Below are 16,129 nucleotides of genomic sequence, written 5' to 3'. Positions count from 1 at the left end.
GTCGGAAATTTAGTGTGACCGTGTGTATGCAAGACAGCTTGAGTGGAATTCCGTCGGAAAAACCTTCCGAGTTTAGTCCGACGGAAAAAACGGCTGTGTCTAAAGGGCATTACTGTAAGCAAATAATTGCTGTTTTATTTATTAAAACTTTCCATTTTACCTGAGCCCTCTATGTTCCTTCGTTAGCAAAAAAAAAAGCTACATCATTTTTGTCACTTAGTTCTACTTTAACCACTTGCTTACTGGGCACATAAACCCCCTTCGTTGCCAGGCGAAATTTCAGCTTACGGCACTGCGTCGCTTTAACTGACATTTGCGCAGTCGTGCGATGTGGCTCCCAAACAAAATTTACGTCCTTTTTTCCCCACAAATAGAGCTTTATTTTGGTGGTATTTGATCACCTCTGCGGTTTTTATTTTTTGCACTATAAATAAAAAAAGATTGACAATTTAAAAAATATATATATATTTTTTACTTGTTGCTATAATAAATATCCCAATTAAAAAAAAAAAAAAAAAAAAAAAATTCTCAGTTAAGGCCGATACGTATTTTTCGACGGATTTTTGTAAAAAAAAAAAAAAATCGCAATAAGCGACGGACGTATCGGACACTTTTGACACAAATTTGGCGCCATTCACATTTATACAGCGATCAGTGCTATAAAAGTGCACTAATTACTGTATAAATGTGACTGGCAGTGAAGGGGTTAACACTAGGGGGGTGAGGAAGGGGTTAAATGTGTATCCTAGGTGTGTTCTAACTGTGTGGGGGGAGGGGGGTGACTGGGGGAGGTGACCGATGTTGTGTCCCTATGTACAAGGGACACAGATCGGTCTCCTCTCCTCTGACAGCATGTGGAGCTCTGTGTTTACACACAGAGCTCCACCTCCCTGCTGTCTTACCGACGATCGCGTGTACCCGGCGGACATCTCGGCCGCCAGGTACACGCATCGGCTTTCCAGCTATGCGCCGGGACAGTGTTTACCCGCTGCGCGCCCCCCAGAGGCGCGCGCGGGTAATGCTTTTAAATGACGTCCAAAGACGTCCAGTTGGCACCTGAGAGCCGCGCTGTTGACGTCTTTTGTCAATAGCGCGGGTCTCAAGTGGTTAAGCACCCCAGGCAGTGTGGTAGTTTGCCTCATTCCTTATTACTGATATTTTAGCTAGCTTTGTCTGCATATAAATCTAGAGAGAAATATAAATTATAGCAAAATAAAGAATTTGCATACTAAATCCTGTAATATTTTTCTGCAATATAGAACCTTTAAAACAATGCTTTTTTTAGCCCCCCCTTTTTTTTAGTCCTACCTTAGGCACTTACCCGTCATAATATTGCGATAGCCAAAACCTTTATTTCAATCATTTTCTTACTCAAAAGCAAAATATTGGGCTGGCTGCTATGACCTTCATCGTCTTTTACTTGTACTTTAATTTTAGATATTTCGCCCTACTCCAAAATTCATCCTGCATTGATCAAGCAACCTTGCATCAAAACAGTGAACACCATTCCACTGTTTATAAGATAGTAAGCCACAGATATGAGTGCTTGTTAGGTATCCCTACTGAGATATTACTGCTTCAAAGATAAAGCAACCCTATGAGATATTGCCGCTTCTTAGATTTCCCTACACAGCTGTTACTGTTTTCAAGCTATAACTGCTTCTAAAATATGCCTACTTTCATGCGCCAGCGGTGTGGCACAGCAGTAATGCTTGCTGTGTATTACACTGAACTACTGGGGGGTTTAATAGATTCCAAGCTATCCTTACTGAAATATAACTGCTTGTGAGATATGGCTACTCTCAGATCCCCTATGGTGTGGTGTAACGGTAAACCGACTTGTGTATAAGAAAAATCGGTGAATATGTTTTAATCCCAATTTGAAGGAGTGTTGCAATAAACCTGTTTTTAGGGTAAAGTTTTTTGTCCTTTGTCCTGATATTTTGGACATGGTGCTATTTAATAAACCTGTTACAATAACATTGTAAATGTTTACAGCTCAAACTTTCATTTTGTATCAGCTAAATATATTCCATGTGCATCAAAATAAAAGATGTAAAATGTTTTACAGTTTATGTTCTATAAAAAACAGTCACATCGTGAGTAGAAAAGGCTGTCCCTTACCAGCATGTTGTAGTGATTTTCCCTGTGTGAATACAATCAGGGCCGTCTTTAAGGCAGGGCAAAAGAGGCAGCTGGCCTGGGCCCTGTCATTGTTGTGGGGCCCAAAGAAGCTGCCTCATACTTGCCAACTATCCCAGTTCAAATTCCATTGTTCCTTGAAGTTTTAGACCTGTGCTGTGTCCTGATATCTCAGTGTGAAGTGCTGCTATAATGCTGCCCAACTCTGCCCTATTGTTGTGTAGAGGTGACTCACCTGCAGATCCTGTGTTTACATGTACATAACCGCTATTCATATGTAAATAACGTTATAATTCATATGCAAATAGCTTCAGCATTCATATGTAAATAGCATTCATATGTAAATAGCATTCATATGTAAATAAAGGCGGCATTCAAATGTATATCATGCCCCTCTTCAGTGAAGAGATGATGTGCGTTAACCTCTAGCAACCAATCAGTGAGCAGTATTAGTGTACATTAATCTCTAGCAACCAATCAACAAGAAGAAATCATGTGCTGTAACCTCTAGCAACTAATTTGTGAGCCGTAATGTGTGCTGTAACCTCTAGCAACCAGTCAGTAAGTAGTAATGATATGCTGTAACCTCTGGCAACCAATCACAATCACTGCCTGATCTGATACAGTAAACTGATTTTAAGTCTAGCTGAAATGTATTGTATGTCTCAGAGCAGATGGAAAGCAAAATTGCATGGGGGGCCCCAAGAAAAACATTTCCCAGGGTCCAATCAACATTAAAGATGGCCCTGACCTGCTTGCCAGGATACGTATGGATGGACTTGTGTCTTTTTTCAACCTGACTAACTATGTAACTATGTAACTATGTAACTATGTATCCTGCTAGACAAATGGCACGCAGGCATGCACTCCTGGTTTATCAGATGTAACCTCATTAAAATGAGTGTTTTGCCCAAACTTCTTTACCTTATTCAAGCCCTGCCCGTACAAATACCTCCCTCGTTTTTCAGACAAGATCAGGCTCTTTTTACCCAGTTTATCTGGGCACACAAAAAGCCCAGACTCAGTCGGGCACAAATGACACTCCCCAAAAATAACGGCGGCTTAGCAGTACCGGACATCCGTCAGTACTATATGGCCTCTCGCCTGGGACGAGTGGTGGACTGGAGGCGTAACGCCTCGGCCAAGCTTTGGGTACAAATTGAACTGTCCCAATCTCGTATACCTTTGAAGGGCGCGCTATGGTGCTACAAAGACCTGCCCTCTGAAGTCAGATCACACCCACTCATAGGCACCACTCTGAGACATAGCCATCTAGCGGCCAACCAGGCGTCCCTCACGTCCAAGAACTCTCCGCTGTTTCCCATACTTGGTCATCCAAAGTTCAAACCGGGTTTACACCCGGCGGAGTACTCTACTCTGAAAGACGCTGGTCTTGACCATGCAGCTAAATTTGTCACCAGTGGGAAATGGCCTTCCATCTTGGAGTTGACTGCAGAGACGGGATCCTTTCAACTACCCTTTTGGAAAGCGTTGAAATGGCATCACTTCCTGCACTCTATTCCCGACCCCAAGACTTTTCCCGCCCGTTGACCACTTTTGAGGACCTATGTACGGGATCGGACACGCTGGCCCACATACTCTCCCAAACATATGTCTTGCTGAATACTCCAAAGGAACAACCGCGTCTTCCCTGCCTGGTCAAATGGGAGTCAGACCTGAACTGTACGTTCTCAGCTGTCCAAACGCAGTGTATCATACACTTCGCTCTCAAATCCTCTTTGTGCACCAAGAGCCAAGAGACAAATTTTAAATTGCTCTCCCAGTGGTATCTGACGCCCTCCAGACTGCACAGATGCTTCCCATCTCCGCCGAACTGTTGCTGGCGCTGCGGGGAGGAGGAGGGGTCGCTGATACATATTTTTTGGTCCTTGAGAAATTTCTGGGGGAGGTCCGTCGGATCACGCAGGAATTTACAAAATATGTTATCCCAGATGATGCCGCGTTTTTCCTCTTACATCATTCAAAGATCCCAACCAAAACATACCAGAAATCACTGATACGCCACCTGCTCAATTCTGCAAAGGCGTGTATACCCCTGTATTGGAAGCAGCAATCTTCTTTGTCTGTTGCACACTGGCTGAGGAAGGTGGAGGAGGTACGGAGAATGGAGGACTTGATCCTCACTGCACAACACAGAGGGGAGTTGTACAAAAAGACCTGGGATATATGGACCATCTTTGTCTTCTCTAATGAAGGGCAACGCCTTTTGGGAACATAGATTTTTTCTTCTCAAGCCCTGGACTCGCGCCCTATAGTCGCCGCTATGCCTTTCCCCCTCCCCCTCCCTCCCCTGTATGTGTTGTCCCCCCTCCCACATCCCTCTTAGTGAATTTTTTGTCCTTTTTCTTCCCTTTTTTTTCTCCCCTTGTATGTTCTTTGTTTGTCCTTTTTTCTCTCTCTCTTTTTCTCTTTTTTGCATGTTAGGAAAAGGTGAAAAGGAAAGGGGAGTGCGCCCTAGGCCTTTGAATGTGTCCAGTGATCTTAATCTGAGTGCGGGTAGACCTCTTGGGGTCACTTAGTCCACAGTCTCTTGCCAACATGGTAACTGACATGATACTGTTTGTTCTAGCGTCTAGGAGTTGCGGTGTAGGGACTGTGTACCTTTAGTAAGTTCTCTTTTATTTCTGTTGTTCACATTATTCTTGTACTGTATGGGGCCTCCCCCCTTTTTGTGGTGTTCAATAAAAAAAATATTTAAAGATGGCTCTGAATAAAATGGTCCCTCTGCTGAGATCTGACATGCCCCTGCGGAGTTACAGGTATAGCTTTCCAATCAGCAGGGAGCATGAGCTGTTTTAATTGGAGAGCTGTGACTCACAGGGGGCGTGTCAGACCTCTGCAGAGCTGTAGCTTCAATGATTAATCTCTTGGCTCTGGGGCTCCAAGGAGAGGACCAATATAGCCGTCTCTGCCTCACCTTGTTGTGGAGTCGTCCTCTTTACTCTACTTTCGCCATCACATCAAATTAAATATTAAAAAGGAAGAGAAATCTGCAACTGGATGGATTTGTCATCAGATTGGTCATGCACTACCATTCATCTCTATAGGAGGTGCACCTTCTACAAACTGCAGGTAAACCGCATCGCAGATGGATTTCAAGAATCTTCCATGCAATTAAATTGAAATGGAGATGAAAATGGACTCCTCTGTCATGATTATTAGTACTCTCATCTAGGCTGTTCCAAATGTAAAAATATTTTACCGTCACATCTGTCATAGCAAAGCACACAACTGTCATTCAAAGTTCACAGGCAGATATAATGACATCAATTAACACAATTATGTAGTAATTGGAAATTTGAAAATATATTTTCAAGTGACTTGTGTACTTATGTTTTTTTTATACCAGATATTTGTGTTCCCCTGCACAGTAGCACTTTGGCTTGTATGGGGAGAGCCAGGCAGGTTTTCCTGTAGTGCATATGTGCTAATAGTGAATTTACTGACAGGTCTAGAGAGCAAAGCGTGATGATGATCTCTCTACTGCGTTGCTGTTCCAGGCAAATAAAGCTACCCTTTAAAGCGGGGTTCCGCGGGAATACGTTTTTTTTTTCAGATGATTCTCCCGCTGTTACCTTTGCAAATCGGGTACTCACCTGTCCTAGTATTGCAGCCGCCAGCATTGTCTTTTACCCGCAAAAGATATTTTATAAAATTCATAAATGGACGTTTCCATCTTGACTGTGGGCTTCCAGGATACGGTGAATGCTGACGTCCCAGCATTCACCGCTCTATCCCACGCATGTGCAGTGTTGACGGCGAGCGTCGCCATCAATACTACACAGTTCCCATCACAACGGCCGGCGTACTCAGAAGGTCACGCCCCGTTGTGATTACACTACAGCGCGTCTCCTGGGAGTCTCGACACATCACTCCCAGGAGACATTGTGCTCAGCCGGGGAATTGTAAAGGCACGCCCACTCCCGCGGGGAAAGGATCCCGGAAACAACACAAAATGCTGCCGAATCAAGGTAAGCAATCAGATAATAAAAAAAAAAAAACGATGGATTATACATACAGGATGGCTAGTAGTATGAATAGGACAAAGTTGACATTTAGGGTGTACCTCCGCTTTAAGCTCCAATGGAAGCCTGAATTCTATCAATTGTGCGAGAATAACAGTTAAGGGCTTGATGGACATGCTGCAACATTTAGTTCCCCAGCAAGTACTGTATATTATCACAGGCTGGCCAATATTATTGTAGTTTACAAACATGGCTGACAATTAAGTAAATAAGAATCAACCTTGCACATCTGTAGATGCTGCTCCTCAGACACCAGCAACCCAAGGCTGTTCTGCACTGTGGCTTCCATGTCCAGCAGCCAGTCCCAGAACTCCATACATTCTGATTCCACTTCCTGGACACTGTAGGATGAAAGGTCATATCACTAAAATGCATTTACAGAGTTATTCTTCAAAGTTGTTATGTAAATGCAACAATATATAAAAGCTAGGCCTAAACAGGCACAGCACTTACTTATCAAACCATCTTTCTAACAGGGCCATTAGGTTAATAGTTTTCTTTTCACGTTTGCATAAAAATGTCCTTAAAGCGGAACTAAACCCATCAATTTAACGGTTTAAAAAAACAGTTACATTCCAGGAATGCTAACTGTTACATTTGCTTGTGTCCTCAACCAAACTGTCAAACCCTCAAATGGCTGCTGTCATAACTGATCACATATGCAGCACCATGGCAGTTGCAAATCAAACAGAGGCATAAGCCTCGTACACACGACCGGTTTTCTCTGCAAAAACCAGCAAGAAAACTGCTTCTTGACGAGATTCCCGTTCGTGTCTACGAGGCAGGGGCGGACTGACCATTGAGTCACTCGGGCACTGCCCAAGGGCCCCATGCCACTAGGGGGCCCCATCAGGGTTGCCAGGCTCAGTAAAACCAGGGACAGTATGTAAAAATCGATGTTTTTTTTACATCTGTCCCTGATATGTCCGAAACCGACATGCTTTTGATGTGAAAATCCAGAGATTTTAGCTGCCTCGCCTCCTGGCGTGGTGGCCATCTGTAAGCCCGGGGGCCCCATAATCTTCTATTGCCCGGGGGCCCCATGATTTGTTAGTCCGCCCCTGGTACGAGGCATTCAGGTTTCTCATCTGGAAATCTGGCCAGAATCTCAACGAGAAAAAAAGAGAACCTGCTCTCTTTTTTCTCGTCGAGGTTCTTGACGGCCTGTTTCCAGACGAGAAACCTGAGAGTGTGTATACTTACCTGTCGCCATGGAAACCTGCGCATGCTCGAAATGACTTTGACGCATGCGCGGTAGCTTCCACGGCATAGGTAGGGTGAAGCAAGATGGCGGCGACGGCTTTGAATGTGACCAGCGCATGCTCGTCGTACGCGATGACGTCACGCGTCCTTTCCTTTCAAGAGAACCGCAGGTTCTTTTGAAACGTAAGTCTGTACACTCCGGCAGCAAGAGTTTCTTGCCAAGAATCTCATCAGGGAAAAAGACGGGTTTTTCCTGACGAGATTCACGGTCGTGTGTACGAGGCTTAAGATGGCAACTTTCTTAGCTGAAAAGGAGAAGATGATTTTGGTTCTGCTTTAATTAAACTAGAGCAGGGGTCTCCAAACTATGGCCCACAACAGCTGGAGGGTTGTAGTTTGGAGATCCCTGATCTAGAGCAGAGATCTCCAAACTACGACCCTCCAGCTGTTGTGGAACTACACGTCCCATGAGGCATTGTAATACTCTGACATTCACAGACATGACTAGGCATGATGGGAATTGTAGTTCTTGAACAACTGGAGGGCCGTAGTTTGGAGACCCATGTTCTAGAGAATGCCATAGAAGTCAGTCCCTAGCTTCTGAAATGTCTTGGATACTTCAGTAGTGAGAGCTCCCTGCCACAAATTCCTGACTGCATTATGAGCGTTCATGCAATTTTGCCTAATTTTTTGTGTTTCAGCATCTCCTGTAGCATCTTGCATATTATAAAACATCAAAAATGGTGAGCAGGAACCCCTTTTAATGGCCACAGCATGTGTTAAGACCCAGGAACTCCACCACAGAACTCTTAGCAATATTATTCCCAAGAAAAGAAACTGTGACATACTTCCCAATATACCCTACAAAATACTCTACATTACTCTCCTGAGTAACTCAGAAGTGTATACAGCCCTTTACTGGCATACAGCATGGGCACTGTGCTCCTGAACACCTTAATGGCCACTTCTGGAATTTGCCATCATGACACATGCACTACAGACTCTAAAAAGTTCAGTGTAATAGATTTCTACATGGCAATTTATACATAAGGATGGCAGAATCTTACATCTGTGGTGTCTTAAGAAAGATTTTGTGCAACAATAACTCTATATTGCATCATTCTTTTCATGCCATGTGTGATTTAGGCTTCATTCACACTCTGGGGGTTATTTACGAAAGGCAAATCCGCTTTGCACTACAAGTGCAAACTACAAGTGCAAAGTGCACTTGAAATTGCACTGAAAGTGCACTTGGAAGTGCAGTCGCTGTAAATCTGAGCGGTAGATCTAAAATGAGGGGAAGCTCTGCTGATTTTATCATTCAATCATGTACAAGCTAAAATGCTGTTTTTTATTTTCCTTGCATGTCCCCCTCAGATTTACAGTGACTGTGCTTCCAAGCGCACTTTCAGTGCAATTTCAAGTGCACTTTGCACTTATAGAACAAAGTGGATTTTGCCTTTTGTAAATAAACCTCTCTGTGTTTGTCCAGCTCTCCTAAATGCCTTTCCTCCTGGCCGCAGTGTTTTGGAAGAAAAAATGCTTGACGCGTGTACACGTGTCTTGATGCATTTAGGCGCGTATTTAACCTATTATTATTTTTGCTCATGAAACAGCTTTGAAAGCCTTTATTTCTCCTATTCCTCCAGTATTGCATTTCTGGTTATCTGCTTCCCCAACCAACATCTTACAGAACCTCATTGTTATTGCACAAATTTTTGTGACCTGATTGTTACCAAAAAATTAGAAAATTATATTATAAGGAGAATCAATCTTTACTGCCTTTATATCACACTAACAAGATAAGACCTCATAGCCATACAAGGCACGTTGGCGGTGGAAAGGGGTTGAAAGGGGCAATTTGCCTATTTTGCATCAGTACACCTGGAACAGATGATGAGAAGAGAGGGGAAAACCGTTACCCTCCTCTGCTAGCAGCTGGGTACTGTGGGTACAGACTTGAAATGCATGAACTATACAGTACACAGAAAATGATTCCAAAAAAAAACTGACAGCAGCCTGCCCACACTGCACCAACTGGATGCCAGACTTGATTTTAAAATTAAACAATGGGGATAAAAAAAATCTTTAGCCCTGCAGTAGTGTCCTTGTGCACTGCAATTGTTTGGTTGGTTTGCCTAGGGCAGGGGTCTCCAAACTATATAAGCAAAGGGCCAGTATACCACCCTTTAGGCCGCGTACACACGGTCGGTCCATCCGATGAGAACGGTCCGAAGGTTAACCGATAAAGCTGACTGATGGTCTGATGTGCCTACACACTATCAGTTAAAAAAACGATCGAGTCCAACGCGGTGACGTAAAACACAACGACGTGCTGAGAAAAATGAAGTTCAAATGCTTTTAAGCATGCGTCGACTTGATTCTTTTTTTTTTTTTTTTTTTTAAGTGTATTTTGTGCGTGTACTCGAGAGAGGAGCCGGACTGCAGGAGTTGGGAGTAGGCAGGCCTCTCCCAGAGGCAATCTGCCACCTTTCTCCATGCCCCGGGTGGCAATGGCGGGTGTGTGAGGGGGTCCTCCCACATAGCCCGCCCTACCTGCTCCGCTTTGAAGCCCAATGGGGCAGAGGGACTCCCTATAGGGGAGTGAGAGGATCTAGCCCACTCAACCAGCCCCGTTAGTCCTTTGCCTCTCTTTTTAGAGACCGCATGGTCAAAGTGCGTACATGTTAACCCAATTTCGAGTGCGTGTAAGTGTGGTAGTTTTTGTGGGAGGGGGGTGGGCGTACTAGGCACAGGCTTACCTCGCATAGCACACCCACCGGGAGCTGGGCTGAGACCACCAAACTTAAATTCACATGTAGCCGAGACCAGGATCTGAACCCCTAGCTGCAGAGGTGAATGGCTTGTCAGCGCAGTGGCAATCGCGTTGAGCCACCGCAGCTCCCGCGTCGACTTGATTCTAAGCATGCGCGGGTTTTTAACCGATGCTTTGCATACTAACCGTCGGTTTTGACCTATCGGTTACCAGTCCATCGGTTCAATTTTAAAGCAAGTTCTCTTTTTTTGACCGAAGGATAACTGACTGATGGGGCCCACACACGATCGGTTTGGACCGATGAAACTGACCTTCCGTCCGTTTTCATCTGTTTCGACCGACCGTGTGTACAAGGCCTAAAGCCTCGTACACACGACCGAGAAACTTGACGGGCGAAACACATCGTTTTCCTCGTCGAGTTCCTTGTTAGGCTGCCAAGGAACTCGACAAGCCAATTTTCTCCATTCCCGTCAAGGAAATAGAGAACTTGCTCTCTTTTTGTCTCGTCAAGTTTCTCGACAGTTTCCTCGACGAAAATGTACACACGACCGGTTTCCTCAGCACAAAAATATCTCCCAGCAAGTTTCTTGCTGGTTTTTGCCGAGAAACTTGGTCGTGTGTACGAGGCCTTAGGCTTTAGGGGGGGGGCCGAACTGTGGCCAGTGGTAGTAAAAAATACCCCATCATTTGTTTTAATGGGGGAATTAGTACCCCATTGTTGGTATCAATGGGAGAAATAGTACCCCATTGTTGGTATCAATGGGAGAAATAGTGCCCCATTGTTGGTATCAATGGGAGAAAAAGTACCCCATTGTTGGTATCAACGGGAGAAATAGTACCTTATTGTTGGTGTAGGTAGGGGGGATGGTGCCCCATGATTGGTGTCAGTTGGTAAAATAGTGCCCCAAGGGCCAGATAAAGGCAAGCAGAGGGCCACATCTGGCCCCCGGGCCGCAGTTTGGAGACCACTGACCTAGGGGATGATAAATTTACCAAAAACATAATTTTTGCTAGGAAAGATTAGTAACTGATGCAAGGTAAAAATAATTTTTTCATGTGCCATGCTAGTGATAGACCCTTCTGTTTATTTTACACCAGAGAATTGAACAGCTGCTATATGATATATATTGCAACTATTTAAATGGACGTACTGTAATCTGATTATATTAATTGCACACCAATTTAAAAAGCTTTCTTATTAGACAAGGCATGCTACTTGCCAATAACAATCTCACAAAGACTCCTAAAGACACATTTTGTATAAACAGCACTGAACATGTATCTTCTGCACAGTTTATTACCCTTTTCTGGAATGAAAAGTTTCTTCATCTCAGGTGGGTAACTTATTTCTACAGTGCCGTGTGCTGGTCATCTATATTCCGGGAACATTTCCCTGCATGCGCTGAACTGAAAATACATAGAAATGTCCTCACCTGTCACATCTCATGCTACTTTTCAAAGGAACCGGGTCAGTGTGATGAGTAATCTCGGAATACTCAGAGCTGCTCAGCTGCAATGACATCTTGGTTAAAGCTTCTCTCTGAGCTTGTATAGAACTGGAAGAGTCACCATTTACCTGAAGGGTACAGAGGAAAAACAGAGCATACAGTGAGGGACAAAGAACCTTGATCTTCAGAGGGATCAAAATAAAGCAGGAACTTCAAAGTAGCAAGAACAGCCATAGAACCTACAGTATACGCTCTTGCTACATAATAAACCTATAGTGATCATCTGTTTATCTGCTATCAACAATACCCCTTCTATTATCAACAAACACAAGAAGTATGCAAGTGCAAATGTGTTTATTATAAATTGCAAATAAACATGATACAATAAAACCAATCTGGATACAAATTGCAATAAAAGGGACGAGAAACTTCCACATCTTTCACAGTGCCCCTTACTGGTTGATAGTTGTAATGCACTCATTTTATTTCATTTTCTTTTCAATTGTATATAACATTCTAAATGTTTGTATTCCATAGAAAAATCACCAAATCATATTGCGCTCAGGGCCGGCCTTTGGAGTATGCTAGCTGTGCGGCTGCACAGGGCGCCATGGGCAACAGGGGCGCCGTGCGGCCATCACAGCTTGCAGAATGTGAGTCTCAGTCAGTTACTCACATGATCATCACAGGAGTCCGACTCCTATGAGTCACAGCAGCAGGCGCTGCCAGGTCTCCAAGTGCGTTGCCAGGTCCCCCTGCCCTGGGACTGGGTGAAGAGCAACGCATCGGTTGCGGCACCTGAAAAAATGGCTGCTGCCGGCCCCGACAGGCACACTGCGCATGCGCCGCTGCACGGGAAAGCCAGAAAACGCTCGACTATTCCTCGGGCAGACGGCGCATGCACAGTGGCGTCTAAGCGCCGGGCGGCGCCATTTTTAAATGCAAAGCCGCACCGTCCACCGAAAGGTAAGTCAGTTTAGGTGATCAGGGGGCAAGGGGTGAAGATGGGGGGCGCCACAGGATTAGCTCGCACAGGGCGCCTGAACACCTAAGGCCGGCCCTGATTGCGCTTACTGCTTTTACTGTAGCATTTATTTTTGAAGTAAGCAGATTTTTCACAAACGATATTTTAAAAATATATTACGTCAGCATAAGGCAGCTTTCACACTGAGGCGCTTTGCAGGCGCTATTGCACTAAAAATAGCGCCTATAATGCGCCCTGAAAGAGCCGCTCCTTTCTATCCAGTGTAAAAGCTTGAGGGCTTTCACACTGGAGCATTGCGCTGGCAGGATGCTAAAAAAGTCCTGCCAGCCGCATCTTTGAGGCGCGGTAGGAGCGGAAAAATAACGCCAAGCGGCGTTTGCAGGCAGGTTTAACCCTTTTTTGCCCGCTAGCGGGGGTTAAAGTCTCCCTGCTAGCGCCCAAAAATCGCAAAAATAACTACATTTATTTGTAGATATACTGTACTGCATATAGAAGGTAGATTTGCCCCACCTGTAAGCAGCCTGTGCTATTTCTCTTGTTTTTTTGTATCATTGCGTTCCATTTTTTCTTTTTTAATAAATAGCTTTATATTAAATCTGTATAAAATCACAGTTTCCAGATGCTGGTGCAATGAAGAGCATGGCTACGGTTCTGCTATGACTACTTATCTACTTATCTATCAGTTCAGCTTGAAAACTGACCTCTTGATTAGTGAAGTGTCTTTGGGCGCATAATGTCCTTTGAATGAGATCTGTTTGATTGCTTATGGCGCTGCTCAAAGTAGAGGTGAAAGCATATACCTGTGTTCCAGAACATGGGGTGCAGGCTTGTCCTGATACCAATCCAAGGGGTTAGTAAATGTAAAGAGGAAAGGATCACTGCTACTCCCAAAAAGCCCAGGTGAATAAACGATAAACAGCAGCCTCAGCCTACATGTCTCCACCAAACCCCACACATCTGATGCGTTTCGCCCTGCCCACTAGGGCTTAATCATCACCCTTTTACTAACCTCCTCCGAATAAGATATCAAAAGTCTGCTGGGGGTTGTCTGAGTCTTTTTCTTGAATTTTTTTTTCAAGGAGGGAACAAACAATAGTACAAGTATTTTTTTGTGTTTATATACATGTGTAAATGTAAATTGTAACACTGACAGACAGAAGAGGATATAGAAGAGTTTTGCGCATGGCCTCTTGTACACAGACGTAACAATTTACTGATGTTTATATGCAGGATCTTGCTGCCAGAAAGATCCTGATAAAAAAAACTAAAGTTATGTTTTATAAAGCCCTTGTGTCTACATATGTACATGCTCACAATCATGCGTATGCGTATGAATGCATATTCTAGCTGCCAGTGTTGCAATTTACGCAAATATGCTGGTATGTACTTGTGTATACACATGTATGCACGCAAATTACTGCACTCAACAGTAACGTTTAGTTAATTGAGTTGACCCATTCAGTTGTGTGTGTCTAATCTGAGATCCTGTTATTCAGCATTCTGCAAAATGAACCACTTGACCTCCAGAAGATTTACACCCTTTCATGACCAGGGCTTTTCTTTGTGATACTGCGATGCATTACTTTGACAATTGCGCGGTCGTGCGACACTGTACCCAAATAAAATGTATCAAATTTTTTCCCACAAATAGAGCTTTCTTTTGGTAGTATCCTCTGTGTTTTACATTTTTTGTGCTAACAAAAAAGGCTGACAACTTTGAAAAAACTATCCACATAAAAATTGAAAAAATCTAATGTCTTAATAAATTTAGGCCAATATGTATTCTGCTACATATTTTTGGTAATTATTAAAAAAAAAAGCATATATTGATTGGTTTTCGCAATAGGTATAGTGTCTACAAACTATGGGATATTTGTATTTATTTATTTTTTGCTACTAATTGCGGCAATCAGCCACTATGCTGACATTCTGACACTAACTGACACTTTTGACACTTTTTGGGGACCAGTGACACTAATACAGTGATCAGTGTTAAAAAATATGCACAGTCACTGTACTAATGACACTGGCTGAGAAGGGGTTAACATCAGAGACGATCAAAGTATTACCTCTGTGCCTAACCAGTGTTTTTCTAAACTGTGGGAGGTGCTATTACTAGGGGAAGACATTGATCCTGGGTCCCTGCTTTGCAGGGATCCAGGATTCATGCCTTTACCTCTGTCAGAACAGCGATCTGCCTTTTTTACCTAAGCAGACCGCTGTTCTGCCTCTATGCTCGATGATTGGCAGGTGCCAGTGGACATCGAGTCTGCAGTACCCGCCCCTGGGCTCCCGCTGTGTGTTATCATAGCGGGAGCTAGCTGCCGCCAGCATGCATGCGCGCCCCCTACCCACGCAGGGGTGCCACCCTGTAGCAGTAAAACAGCTATAGGGTGGACCTTAAGTGATTAACTCTTAGGAACTCTTAAGTACTCAAAACAATCCCGACCTTTAGGCTGAAAGGAACAAATATGAAATTTTTACATATTTACCTGACTAATATGGTAAAAAAATATATAATTTCATATATTTCCTTCATTTAGCCCTGAACACAATACATAAATAAAGAAAATATCTGGAATGGAATGGAACACCTGATAAGACTTCACCATCTTTTTAAAGCGGAGTTCCACCCAAAAGTGGAACTTCCGCTTAATCCACTCCTCGCTCCCTTACATGCCACATTTGTCATGTAATTTTTTTTTGGGGGGGGGGGCTTCAGGAGGAGTGGGACTTCCTATCCTACTTCCTCCTTCCGCCGAGGGGCTGCTAAGGCGATTACTCTAATCGCCTTTTGGCAGCCCCTCCCTGTAGGCGATCCGCCTGGGACACGTGACAGGTCCCAGGCGATCAACTGTCCAATCAAATGGCGCAGTGCCGCTTGCGCATGCGCAGTGGGTGCCCGTCTGTGAAGCCGAAAGCTGTGACGGCCGGGTGCCCACAGTTACAGTGGAGGCGCCGGCGGTGAAGGGGGGGACCGGAACGAAGCTCCCAGCGGCACGTCGCTGGACCGGGGAACAGGTAAGTGTATGTTTCTTAAAAGCCAGCAGCTACACTTTTTGTAGCTGCTGACTTTTAATAAACATAAAAAAAAGCCTGGAACACCCCTTTAACATGTCTGTCATAGAGGTTCACATACTTTCACATACCTTCTTAATGCTATTGATAGAGGTTTGCTTATTACTAATGCCAAAGAAAGTATGGTGTCTGTTGTTAAGCTTACTGTATTATAATGATGTCAATTGAGACAGCCATTCATGCAGAAAAAAAATAATAATAATCATATACTGTAGGTTAGCAAACAGCATTATAACATTTAAAGCATATGTAAACCCAATCACTAAAATGTCATATCATTTATAAAAAGGTAACGACATTTTAAAGTACTTTTCAATATTTTAAAATATATAGTTTTATTTAAAATAATACCTGCCCATCCTGTTATGAAGGTCCTTGATCAGGCACTTCCTGTTATGAAGGTCCTTAATCAAGCACTTCCTGTTATGAAGGTCCTTGATCAGGCACTTTC

At 43.8% G+C, this 16,129-nt stretch overlaps 1 protein-coding gene across 1 annotated transcript in view; it reads right to left on the bottom strand.

The window, feature by feature from the left end:
• Window positions 1–16,129, bottom strand: part of AKAP6 (A-kinase anchoring protein 6) — a 311,162-nt gene that overhangs the window by 92,216 nt on the left and 202,817 nt on the right. Inside the window, exons 8-9 of the mRNA XM_040332843.1 lie at window positions 11,601–11,743; window positions 6,409–6,529 (exon numbers count right to left, since the gene is read on the bottom strand). Of these exons, the coding sequence (XP_040188777.1) occupies window positions 6,409–6,529; window positions 11,601–11,743 (264 nt within the window). The remainder of the gene's footprint in view (window positions 1–6,408; window positions 6,530–11,600; window positions 11,744–16,129) is intronic.

This window comes from Rana temporaria, chromosome 13 (genome assembly GCF_905171775.1).
Source record: "Rana temporaria chromosome 13, aRanTem1.1, whole genome shotgun sequence".
Lineage (NCBI taxonomy): Eukaryota > Metazoa > Chordata > Amphibia > Anura > Ranidae > Rana > Rana temporaria.
The sequence above is the reverse complement of the archived record's forward strand: the minus strand, read 5'-3'. Positions and strand labels throughout refer to the sequence as shown.